This window comes from Colobus angolensis, unplaced genomic scaffold, assembly GCF_000951035.1.
Source record: "Colobus angolensis palliatus isolate OR3802 unplaced genomic scaffold, Cang.pa_1.0 Scaffold36, whole genome shotgun sequence".
Taxonomy (NCBI): Eukaryota; Metazoa; Chordata; class Mammalia; order Primates; family Cercopithecidae; genus Colobus; species Colobus angolensis.
In genome coordinates, this window is record NW_012116932.1 from 7,311,861 (window position 1) to 7,325,476 (window position 13,616).

At 38.5% G+C, this 13,616-nt stretch overlaps 1 protein-coding gene across 2 annotated transcripts in view; it reads left to right on the top strand.

Annotated features, from left to right (window-relative positions):
- The window catches only part of TBCCD1 (TBCC domain containing 1), a 30,042-nt gene that overhangs the window by 15,285 nt on the left and 1,141 nt on the right, over positions 1 to 13,616 (top strand). For both annotated transcript variants that reach the window (XM_011953364.1, XM_011953365.1), the window contains 5 exons: positions 2,418 to 2,573; positions 6,367 to 6,733; positions 8,054 to 8,240; positions 8,394 to 8,891; positions 11,849 to 11,999. In XM_011953364.1, coding sequence (XP_011808754.1) covers positions 2,418 to 2,573; positions 6,367 to 6,733; positions 8,054 to 8,240; positions 8,394 to 8,891; positions 11,849 to 11,978 — 1,338 coding nt within the window. In that variant the 3' untranslated portion in view covers positions 11,979 to 11,999. The remainder of the gene's footprint in view (positions 1 to 2,417; positions 2,574 to 6,366; positions 6,734 to 8,053; positions 8,241 to 8,393; positions 8,892 to 11,848; positions 12,000 to 13,616) is intronic.

Genomic DNA, 13,616 nt, shown 5'->3' on the forward strand with positions numbered 1-13,616 from the left:
CCCTTGCGCTTCCCAGGTGAGGCAATGCCTCGCCCTGCTTCAGCTCTCGCTGGTCAGGCTGCAGCAGCTGACCAGCACCGATTATCCGGCACTCCCCAGTGAGATGACCCCAGTACCTCCGTTGAAAATGCAGAAATCACCGGTCTTCTGTGTCGCTCGCACGGGGATTTGGAGACTGGAGCTGCTCCTATTCGGCCATCTTGCTCCGCCCTCCCGAAGACTGCTTTCATTCCATTGGCTGAGGCATTATTCCCATGAAGATGGGAAGGTAAACCACCTTTCAGGAGATAAGGAGAATCCCATGGCCATGGGTAGGGCTGTATAACCCTCTTAGAAAATTTGAAAGTGAACAATAGCAAATAATAATACAGTTTGCCACAGCCATGCCCACTGGGGCCTCAGAGTCCTTTTGCTTCCATTTCTTTTGGGAGTTTTATGATTACGCTTGAAAGTGATAAAGATAAATTCATTCACATTCAGTTGCTGTAATTCATTTGTGCCATATCTAACTGCAAGGGAACATGGGAAATGCCATCTAATTGCATACCCAGGAAGAAGATAAAAAGTATTTAGTAAGCATCTAGCAGTCTCGGCCGTGTAGGGTAGTATCTAAACAACGTTTTGGAAATTGAAAAGAAGTTTGTCAAGCAATGAAGAGGGAAAGGGCAGTACATTTATTCATTAATCAAGTATTTATTATCTACTATGTACTCGGTATAGTAGTGGATGCTGTGCATATAGAGATGAATAAAACCTTCAGGAAGTTCCAGATTTTTTGAGTGCTTTTTATGTACCAGATGCTTTGCTAGTTACTAGGGGTATAAACATGGAGAAGGCAAGGATCCTGTAGTCTCCATGAAGAAACAATGATAATGTAACAAATAATTGTTTAAAATGGAAGTATATATAAAATCAGGGAATTATGCTTAGTGAAAAAAAGCCAATCCCAAAAAGTTACATATTATATGATTCTATTTACCTGACATTCTTGAAATGACAAAATTATGGAGATGGAGAACAAGTAAGTGGTTGCTAAGGGCCTAAGGAAGGGGTGAGGGGCCTAAGAAGTGGGTATGGCTGTAGAAGGACAACATGAGAGATTCTTCTGTTGATGGAAATGTTCTTGTATCTTGACTGTATCGGTGTCAATATCCTGATTGTGATACTGTCCTATAGTTTGGCAAGACAGGTAAAGGGTACATGGGATCTTTCTGTGTGAATTCTCACAACTATATCTCAATCTACAATTATCTCAAGAGTTCAGTTAAGAAAGTAAAACTTTATAAAATATACAAATTCATGGGGCTTCACATTGACAATTGATTAAATAGGTCTGGGTGATCCCGAGAATCTGTACTTTTAAGTTTCTCAGATGATAGTGTTTTTAGCCAAGTTGGGAATCAGGGTGAATATAGCTGTAGACCCAGATGTATTACTTTACTTTTTTGCCTCTCCTGTTTGCAGGTAGGTAGATGAGGGTAATCAGGAGCTTCAAATCGTGAGCTTCAACCACACCCTTCCTTGAATAAGAAATGACTATACATCTGTCAGACCAACAGTGTTTTTGTCTTTAAGTCAAACACCCCTTTAAGAATTTGGTGAAAACCTGAGGCCTACTTCCTTAAAAAATGCACATATACCGAAGAATTACATACAATTTCAGGGATTGCACTGGTACCCTAAACTTTCTTGATAAGTTTATGAATCTTAAGTTAAACCTCTGTGTCTTAACTTAATTTTCTTCTTACTTCATCTACTTACTTATTCAAATTACTAAAGTTGGTTTTTTTTTTTTTAGCTATAAGGTTAAACTTCTGAAATAATGTACTTAAAAAATGTATGTACTTCATCCTTTCATCAGTTTTGAGAGATAATTTCTGTAGCCATAGATGCTATACAGCTTTCTGTGAAGATAAGTTATTCCACCTTAATTAGTTTTAGGAACTCTTGGCCAGGCACAGTGGCTCACACCTGTAATCCCAGTACTTCGGGAGGCCGAGGTGGGTGTATCACCTGAGGGTCAGGAGTTCAAGACCAGCCTGGCCAACATGGTGAAACCCTCTCTCTACTAAAAATACAAAAAATTAGTTGGATGTGGTGGCGGGCACCTGTAATCCCACCTACTCAGGAGGCTGAGGCTGGAGAATCACTTGAACCAGGAAGGTGGAGGTTGCAGTGAGCCAAGATCGCACCATTACACTCCAGCCTGGGCGACAAGAGCAAAACTCTCTCTCTCTCAAAAAAAGAGAAACTCTTACATCTGGATATCAGAGACATACATATCAAAACTAGCAATGTTTCTAAGTTTGTTTTCTTTAGGATCAGCCAACTCGTGAATTTACTATGTCTACTTAGTTGTTAGACTAGTGGTTGATGTTTTAAAACGTCTGTTCATCTTTTATTTTCTTCTTGAACAGCTTTCAGTGGACACCCTACAGTTTCTGCTCTTCTTATACATTCAACAGTTGAACAAAGTCTCCCTAAGGACATCTTTGATTGGTGAAGAGTGGCCTAGTCCCAGAAGCAGATCTCAGTCTCCTGACCTGACTGAAAAATCTAATTGTCATAATAAGGTACTCTTTATATCTTGATGTCTTTCTCTAAAAGGAACAATTTGTGAGGGAGATGGTTCACTTGCATTAAAAATTATGATGGGATTTCTTACATAAGTCAGTGATTTGATGGCTTGTTTTGTTTTTCACTTTTTTTTTAAATTATAAAACAAAATAAGTGTGTACAGTCTTAATCAAAATAGAGAAATGGTTTCAGTTCCTTCACTGGTAGAAAAATCACTTGCCTGATTTTTGGGCATGTCATTCACTATATTCAATTAGCATTCCCATTTTCAAAATGTTAATGAATGTGAATCAACTTATTTGACTAAGGATCATCAAGAAGATGTAGTGCTTGCAAAGTCTTTTGAAATCTACTGAAAAAAATTTATAAAAATATCTTCTCATGTTGTTTAATTACATACATGACAACCCAGAAGCTAAATTTAACTGCCTCATATTGTGAATTTTAGAGGATGTCTTATTGCTTTTTTTCTTTCTGTTTTTGTAAAGAAAACCAAAATATTTTTACTTATTCTTGTGTAAGTATTTTGAAAAACTTTAAGTAAAATGTAGACCTCAGTATTAATGCCATGTACAAGCTCTTTAAAAATGTTCTAAAGCTAAGAAAAAATATCTCTTTGCTATTTGGAACTTTTATAATCTCCTTTTTAATAAATCTCTCCTCCTTTATATTCCATGATGCTATTACTCTTGGTTTTGCTTCTAACTCTCCCTTTTCACTGTCTTTCATAAATTTCTCTCCCCTTGCCCTTACAAGCAGCTATTCTGTCTGGGGCAATTTTCTCTTATTCATTCAAGATAATTCTTTATATTCCTATGACTTCATATATCTCAGGGACTCCCAAGTTTGTCTCTTTCCCAGAGCTCTTGCTTTGTACTCATCACTTTATATTCTGTATATTTTTTATTGAATTTAAGCTATAGCTTAAATTCAGAATGTTCAAGCCCAGATGTATTAGAGATGCCAGTCACTACCTCTCTCTCCGCATGCAGTTCCTGCAGAATGGGCACTGTTAGGAGATGCGTTTTGAGCCAAGGTAGCCTCCATTCAGTTCTGCCTCTATCATTTAATATCATTTAGTCATATGATTCTAGGTAAGTCAGTTAACTTCTCTAGGCCTTGGCTTCTCTTCTCTAAGTGGGGATAATAATGCATATTTCTGAATGGCTGTGAGACTTCAGTAATATATTAGCGTGGGCCTTGTTAAGCACCAGTAAATGGTGACTTTGGTTTATACTACAGCATGACCTCTCGCAATAACTGATTGGACCAGTGATGGACACTTGAGTAGCCCATTTACTGCTATCCATTTGAAATTGGCCAGATTTAAAGTGATGACTTGGGCCAGTCAGTTCCCCCAGGAAGAAATTATGCATTGGTGATAGGTGTTTGAACTGAAAACCCATTTGACATTGGGACTAGAACAGCCATCATGCTCATGAATGAACTAGAGTTATAAGGGATTAGAAATTCTGAGACCAAGGCGGGCAGATCACCTGAGGTCCAGAGTTCGAGAGCAGCCTGACCAACATGGAGAAACGCCGTCTCTACTAAAAACACAAAATTAACTGGGCATGGTGGTGCGTGCCTGTAATCCCAGCTACTTGGGAGGCTGAGGCAGGAGAATCGCTTGAACCCAGGAGGTAGATGTTGCGGCGAGCTGAGATCGCGCCACTGCTCTCCAGCCTGGGCAACAAGAGCGAAACTACATCTCAAAAAAAAAAAAAAGAAAGAAAAAAGAAATTTTGAGATAATCAGAGAAGCACAGGTTACTTATAATCAGAGAAAAAGGAGATAATGGAACAGACATGCAGGTTCTAGATGGCTTTCCAGTTCCGGTTCTAATGAGGTTTGCCTCTACTTCAGTTTGGGAGACAACTGAGTGTCCAAACAGTAAAATCTCCCTTTACTTGAGTTAACCTGTACTTCTTATGTGAGTAAAACTCACCCATGTCTCTCTCACCACTCATATCTCATTGTCAGGCCTTACTGATTCTGCCTCAGACACTTTAACTCTGTTGCTTTTCTTCCTATTGTCTAGGTGTTTTTATTGAATGACTTTTTTTGCCTTGATTTCTAGAATTAGGTCCTGCCTATTCACTCTGCTTTAGTCAGCAGTCCACTTACTGCCACATTGGACTTTTCAAAATGCAGATGGATTGTATCTATCTCTGCTTAAACTCCATCAACAAATCCTCATACTCATTGTTGTTTTATATTGTACTCCATGGAACCACCTCAGGGCCTACTTTGTGGGAGGGGGATGGGGTGAGAGGGAGGAATAGGTTGAGACTAACTCTGCTTTTATCTGTTTTATTTGGCATCCAGAGGAAAATTTATTAAAAAGAAAAAAAATACAGCTATTTAGAAAATAGTTTGAAAGTCCCTGGCATACAAAATAAAGTCCAGATGTTTTAGTATTTCATAAAAGGCCTTTCATGATTGGTCCCTGCCTACCATTTTAACTTCAACTGCCACTTCCCAGAATGCTTCTTGTACCCTACCCAGAACTTGCAGTTCTCTAACATAGCAGGTACTTTTTCTCCTGTGGGCACTTGATTATATTTTCCATGCCTAGAATGCTTTTTGTTGTATCTATTTGCCTAACTACCAACATCAATCAAGAATCTATTCAAATAGCACTCAGATATGATTTATTTTTCCCCAGATGGAGTTAGTTGTTTCTTTCATACTTATAGAACATATTTACAGGCCTCTGCTGTAGGTCTTATCTCACAGTTATGGTAATTTATTTATCTTCTTACTATATAGACTCCTAAGTTCCTTGAGGACTGAAAAACTATGTCTTATTTAATTTGAATATTCATCACTTAACATTGTTCATGCCAAATAAGAGGGGTAAAAATCATCTGGCAGATGAATGGGTCAAATCACTGGGACATCTGCCAACTCAAAGCTTATTCCCAAAGTTATAATTTCTTAAATCTTGTCATAGTAAGATTGGTTGCCTCATTTCACCCAGTAGAATTTGAAATTCCTTCTGTAATTGCAAAAGGCAAATTTTTTTTTTTTTTTTTTTTTTTTAGACGGAGTCTCGCTCTGTCACCCAGACTGGAGTGCAGTGGCCGGATCTCAGCTCACTGCAAGCTCTGCCTCCCAGGTTAACGCCATTCTCCTGCCTCAGCCTCCCGAGTAGCTGGGACTACAGGCACCCGCCACCTCGCCCGGCTAGTTTTTTGTATTTTTTAGTTGAGACGGGGTTTCACCGTGTTAGCCAGGATGGTCTCGATCTCCTGACCTCGTGATCCGCCCGTCTCGGCCTCCCAAAGTGCTGGGATTACAGGCTTGAGCCACCGCGCCCGGCCGCAAAAGGCAAATTAAGAAACCCAATGCTTCATTGAATGTCCATGATAGTTATTTTTATGTTTGATCTAAAATTTTTAGAGTATATACTAGCTCTGTGATCTTGGGCAGGTTTCTTCTTTGTAAATTCATTTCCTCATCTGTAAAGTGGGCATCATAATGGCATCTGTTTTAAGATTATTGTTAGGTTTAAATATGTTAAAGTATGTTTAACACTTAATGCCTGGCACACACGAAGGGTTACTTATTAGTATTATTTTTTAGTTAGTTAAAGTGGAGAGAGAATCTATTTATACCTATCACATACACACAAAAAAAACTTTATAAGGTTTATATAACTACCTAATTCCTTTTGGGGGATGAGGCAGAGTATAAATACAAAATAATTAAAATATAGAAATTTTAGATCTTGTAGAATCTCTTTATTTTTTAAGAGTGCTTTCTTTTAACTTTTTTTTTTTTTAGAACTGGAATGATTACAGTCACCAAGCTTTTGTCTATGATCATCTGTCTGATCTCCTCGAGCTGCTTTTAGATCCAGAACAACTCACTGCATCATTTCATTCAACCCATAGTAGTCTAGTGTCTCGAGAAGCTGTTGTGGCGCTCAGCTTCCTTATTGAAGGTACAATAAGTAGAGCCAGGAAGGTCTATCCACTTCATGAACTTGCACTATGGCAACCACTGCATGCAGATAGTGGCTTCTCAAAGATCTCTAAGACTTTCTCTTTCTACAAACTGGAAACCTGGTTGAGGTCCTGTTTGACTGGGAATCCATTTGGTACATCAGCTTGCCTCAAGTCTGGAAAGAAATTGGCTTGGGCTCATCAAGGTATTTTTTAATATTTTAATCCACATTAAATTGAATGACAAGTTAAGGAACCTAGTGTTTTCTATTAGTGATCACATGTCTTCTCTAGAAGACTTAAACAATACTGCTTCTATAAAAGAGAAAAAGGAACATCTGTCTTTTCTGCATGACTCTTTCTCTCAAGGATTATACTAAAATATTAAAAGTGATGGTAGGATTACAAATTATTTTTATCTTCTTTAACTGTTATTTTTCTAAATAACCATATATTATGTACTTGGTACATATGTAATAAAAGTAAACGTATGTAATAAAAATGAACAAGAAATGGTTTAAAAGAAGAATAATAGCATACTCATGTGACCTCTCAACATTTCACCAGTATTGTTTACAAGGGTGTCCCATTGGCTTGCCGGGAAGTACAGTCTGAGAAGGCAGTCACGTAATGGTGTGACTGTGTTAGGAGGGGAACCTGCACATATTTTTTGAGTGTCAGTTTGTGCAACACACTGTGTGTGATAGGAAGATGTGCTCTCAGGTAGTTAACGATCTTAGAGTAAAGACATGAACTCAGGCTGGGCACGGTGGCTCACACCTGTAACCCAGCAATTTGGGAGGCCAAGGTGGGCGGATCACGTGAGGTCAGGAGTTTGAGACCAGCCTGGCCAACATGGAGAAACCTCTGCTCTACTAAAAATACAAAAATTAGCCAGGTATAGTGGTGTGCACTTTTAATCTCAGCTCCTCAGGACGCTGAGGCAGGAGAATCTCTTGAACCTAGGAGGTGGAGATTACAGTGAGTGGAGATTGCACCACTGTACTCCAGCCTGGATAACAGAGTGAGACTCTGTCTCACAAAAAAGAAGAAAAAAAAAGGCATGAACTCAGATAGGATTTATGGGATAATGTGGCAAGTGAGGAGGATACAGAATTAATATTATGGTGATTTAGAGAGGTGAATTATGTTTGGGATGATAAAGTAAAGCATCTTGGAGAAGAAGATATTTGAGTTAGGACAGCTCTGCCACTTACTAGCCATATGACCTTAGGCACATTACTTAACTTGAAGGATAGACACAAAAAAGTATCTTAGACCTATAGGCAATCTTAAATGCATTATAGGTTTTAAATTTTTTTATAACAAAAATGAAAATTCCAAACATACAGAAAAGAATAGAGAATAGTATAGCAAATACCTCTATCCAAAGCCGAGATCTAACATTTTTGTCCCTACATGTGGTATCTAACTTGAGACATGTATACCTGTAGACATGTATAACCTCATATGTTTGTTTTTCTTTGATTTGAAACTGTCTCAAATTTATATGTTTTCTTAAATAGTTGAAGGGACGACCAAAAGAGCTAAGATTGCTTGTAATACTCATGTGGCCCCTAGGATGCACCGACTGGTGGTGATGAGCCAGGTTTACAAGCAGACACTGGCCAAGAGCTCAGATACTCTGGTGGGGGCACATGTAAAGATTCATCGTTGCAACGAATCTTTTATATATCTGCTCTCTCCCTTACGGTAAGCACAGTTTTCATGGTGTTCTGATGTTCTGACATTTTCTTTGGACTGTGACTGATTCTTTTTTTGCCATCAGAGAATAATATTTTAGTCAAATTTTTAAAATCTTACTGTCATTCAGAGGAATTTACCTCATTTTTTCCTTTTTTTCAGATCTGTGACAATTGAGAAGTGCAGGAATAGCATCTTTGTCTTGGGCCCTGTAGGGACTACACTTCACCTCCACAGTTGTGACAATGTTAAAGTCATTGCTGTTTGCCATCGTTTGTCCATCTCTTCTACAACAGGTTGCATCTTTCACATTCTGACGCCTACGCGCCCACTTATTCTCTCTGGGAACCAGACAGTAACTTTTGCCCCTTTTCATACCCATTACCCAATGCTAGAGGACCATATGGCCAGGACTGGCCTTGCTACAGTGCCTAACTATTGGGATAATCCAATGGTTGTGTGCAGAGAGAACAGCGACACAAGTGTCTTCCGACTTTTACCACCTTGTGAATTCTATGTATTTATTATTCCCTTTGAAATGGAAGGGGACACAACAGAGATACCTGGGGGTCTTCCATCTGTATATCAGAAAGCACTGGGTCAAAGAGAACAGAAGATACAGATCTGGCAGAAAACTGTGAAGGAGGCTCATTTGACAAAGTGAGTATTTTTTATAAGTAACAGTTTGTGTTTTTTGTGAAACTCCATGGAGAAATAATTAGTCTGCACATTTTTACAGCTGTGTTAAAGTAATACAAAATGTAAGGCTGGGCGCGGTGGCTCACGCTTATAATGCCAGCACACTTTGGGAGGCCGAGGTGGGTGGATCACCTGAGGTCAGGAGTTTGAGACCAGCCTGGCCAACATGGTGAAGCCCTGTCTCTACTGAAAATACAAAAATTACCTGGGTGTGCCTGTAATCCCAGCTAATCGGGAGGCTGAAGCAGGAGAATTGCTTGAACCCAGGAGTTAGAGGTTGCAGTGAGCCGAGATCGCGCTATTGCACTCCAGCCTGGGCAACAAGAGTGAAACTCAGTCTCAAAAAAAAAAAAAGTTGTTTTTAAATTGCGGTTTGGATTTCAAATTAGTATTTCAAACACTGTTAGGTTGGGGATGGGAGTGGGTAAATACCCAGTATTAGACTCCCTTTTCTTAAGAAGCTAAAGTTTAGTTGGCAAATGTAAGACTTATATGAATTTTAAAAATCATACATAGAGTATGCCACATAATCCAATACCATTCTAGGCACCTTCTATGTACTAACTCATTTATTCTTCATAATAACACCTTATTACAGGTGTGGAAACCGAAGAACTGAAGAATTAAATACTTTACACAAAGTCACACAGGAGCCAGGATTCACACCTAGTCAGCCTGGTTCCAGAGGTTCTTTTTTTTCTCTGTTCTGGCTTCTCAGTAATCAGAGGTTCTTAAATGCCTGTAGTGTCTTCATTGTTTTCTTTCAAATATTGTCATACCATATCATACTGTACAATAATAACATTATAATAATGTGTTGTAAAAATGGATGATCTTGAAAAGACATTCTTTTAAAGCAATTCTGTTGTTTGAATGGTTCTAGTATTTAAATGGTTAGATTCTCTACACTTGATCTCAGCCAAAAGGCCAAGAAATGATTAAATACTTAGATTCTCTTACATGTGAAAAGCTTATACATAAACATGTGCAGAGTGTGGGACGTAAGCACTTAATAAATGCTGACACTGAATCATAGTGTTTTCAAGTGGTGAGATCCACAGTGATACCAGAAACAATGAAAGTAGTCAGTTTAACTTGGGGAATATAGGAAGACAGAAATCAGTTTGAAACAAATTGCCAGTGTGAGCCTTTTAACAGTGATTAGATCATGTCATTTCCCTGCTCTGACCTCTCTAATGGCCTCCACTCATACTTAAAATAAAATCCAAAGCCTTTACCATACTTACTAGGCTCTCTTTTCCTCAATTTCTGCCATTTTTTTCCTCATTTACTCCTTCTCGGCATACAGCAGTCATCTTTCTATCACTTAATCACTGCCCTCTGACCAAAGACCACCAGGAACACATCTGTAGACCAAAGGTGGATTGTGTTGACTCATGGCAAGAGGGGAGAGAAGTGTGTTTCTTCTCAGTAAAAGGTTGGGGAACATGGAAAACTGTGTTTCAACTCAGTAAATAGGTGTTAAAAGGAACTTGTCGTTGGATTTTGACTTGTATTAAGTGGTTTGGGGGAGAGTTCTAGGAAGCAGGACTATCTGGAAGTGAGAGTAATCTGCAATTTGGCAGTTTAATAATTTTTATATCTAAGGCAAGAGGAAGGAAGGAAGAGCTAAAACTGTAATTGTAAAGAAGTAGCAGCCACTCCTCCAGGAAAGGAGTGTTTGGTGTTTTATGGTTTGGGTCACAACATTTTTTTGGAGGTTGGTGTGGGGGTTTCTGAACTGAGACACTATTACAGAGTGATCTTGTTCTTTCTTTGGTTTATCATCATCCCAGAGTGGCTTTGTCTAATGTTGGTGGTTTGAGGTATTGTTTGTGTTCAACAAAAGAATACAATAGCAAGTCCAGATCCTACACCAAGGCCTAGCTGATAGTACTAAGCTAGCTCCTGGCTGTCAGGAGCTACTCTTCTCTTTCTTATCATGAACATGTGAAATATGCTCACTTTAGAACCTTTGTACTTTTTTTGGTCTCTTCTGCTTGGTATATTCCTCTTCAAATACTCATTCTGCTTACTCCATCATTTCATTTAGACCTAAGCTCAAATGTTATCTTAGGGAGGCCGTCTCTGTCCATTCTTTCTCTGAAATAACATTTCTAGAACTTGCTATTCCTTCACCCTGCTCTATTTTTCTCCATGGCACCTAGAACTACTTAACTTTATATTATATTTTTATTGTATCATATTGTATTGTATTGATTTTGAGACAGCGTGTCACTCTGTTGCCCAGGCTGGAGTGCAGTGGTGTGATCTTAGCTTACTGCAGCCCCCACCTCCTGTGTTCAAGTGATTTTCCTGCCCTCAGCCTCCCGAGTAGCTGGGACTTACAGACATGTGCTACCATGCTTGGCTAATTTTTATATTTTTTGTAGAGGCAGGGTTTCACCATGTTAGCCAGGCTGGTCTCGAACTCCTGGCCTCAAGCGATCCGCCCACATTGGCCTCCCAAAGTGCTAGGATTATGGGCATGAGTCACCATGCCCGGCCTATTTATTTTATTTTTACCTATCTTTCCTGCTAGAATATACAGTCCTCAGGAGCATGGATTACATAGATCACAATGTGAATGGTGCCCTCTGGAGTCGTGAAGTGTCATCCTGCTTCGACAGGGGCCTTGTCTCTTCTCTTTATACATTTGTCCCCATCAGTCAGAACACTACCCTGTGTTCACTTGGTCCTTGGTAAATATCTGACAATGAATAAGTGTTTAGAAAGAGGACATTGTATCTGATCAATCCTTTGTGGGGTGGGGGTGTCCAGTGTACTCTGAACAGTGAGAACAAAAGGATAACAAGAAATAATCATTTAACATTATCCTATTATTGTATAATTGCTTAGAGTACAATTTATATGAATTCATGTTCTTACATTCTTTTTACTCTCAATTGCAATTTTAGGGATCAAAGGAAGCAGTTCCAGGTACTGGTAGAGAACAAGTTTTATGAATGGTTGATTAATACAGGACATCGCCAACAGCTGGATAGCCTTGTACCCCCTGCAGCAGGCTCCAAACAAGCGGCTGGATAAGGATCTTACATGCAAACACTGGTAGGCATTTATACCACTTAAAACAGATTCTTTTGGGTAAATCTTTCAAGCATAATAAAAAAGGTACAGAATATTATATACTAAACATGCCCAAATTTTTTTTTTACCACTCCTACCAGCATACACAGACCTTTGTGTATCTATATTTACCATATTTTATAGTGAGAAAACCAACCAAAATATTCAGATGGAGCCTGTAGAATTTGAGGCCAATATAATGGCCAAATTTTGTCTCGTTTTGCTTTTTGCCTGGCACAAGTTATACTGTCCAAAGATACCACATTCCCCCATACATAGTTTTGTTATTAACGACAGTCACCATGTTGTACATTAGATCTCTTAAATGTATTCCTCCTATCTAACTGAAATTTTGTAACCAAAGATGTTGGATGTGGCATTGTTTGAAAAAACTGTAGACTAGAAACACCCCAAATGCAATGTATTTATATTCTAATTATATGCCTAACAATCTTTGAAAGAATATAAATAAATTATAAACAGTGTTTGTCTTTGAGGAATGAGATTGGGTGTCTAGGGTAGGAGAAAACTTCTTAAAAATTTTATTGAGATAAAATATTACCACATAACATTATGGGAAGTAAAATTCACCTTTTTAAAGTAAAGAATTCAGTTGTTTTTAAGTATATTCACAAGTTTGCACAACTATCACCACTAAAAATTCCAGAACATTTTCATCACCCTCACAATAAAGCTCGTACACATTGTAGGCCACTCCTCATTCCTCCAACCCCCTGTATTTCCTCTTCCCCTTAGCCCTTGGCAACCACTAATCTACTTTGTCTATTTTGAACATTTTATGTAAATGGAATCATGTGACATGTGACTTCTTATGTCTGGGTTCTTTCACTTAGCGTAGTATTTTCAAGATTGATCCATGTAGCCATGTATCAGTACTGCATTCTTTTTCATGGCCAGATAATATTCATTGTGTGAATCTACCGTTTTGTTTATCTATTCATCAGTTGATGGACATTTGGCTTGTTTTTACTTTTCAGCTGTTGTGAGTAATGCTCTGTGTACATTTGTGTACAAGTTTTTGTGTAGACATTTGTTTTTATTTCTCATGGGTATATACGTAGAAGTGGAATTGTGAGGAATATATTTAACTTTTTAAGGAACTGCAGTTTTCCAAAGCTTTAAAAGTGTATTTTTTACTTTATATATTTACATTTCTTAAGGGTGTATTTTTTTAAAGAATTTAGCAATATTTATTCATAAATACTGAGAATTAAGAATTAGCAATTTTGCCGAGCGCAGTGGCCCATGCCTGTGATACCAGCACTTTGGGAGGCTGAGGTGAGAGGATCTCTTGAGGCCAGCAGTTCAAGACCAGCCTGGGCAATATAATGAGACCCTGTCTCTACAAAAAATTTAAAAATTAGCTGAGCATGGTGGCACATGCCTGTAATCCCAGCTACTCTGGACACAGACTGGAGAATCCCTTGAGCCCAGAAGTTCAAGGCTGCAATGAGCTATGATTGCACCACTGTATTCCAGCCTGGGCAACAGAGTAAGACCCTATCTCTTTAAAAAAAAAAAAAAAAAAAAAAGAATTAGAAATCTGATGGAGATTATGCAAAAGAAATGTGAACTATA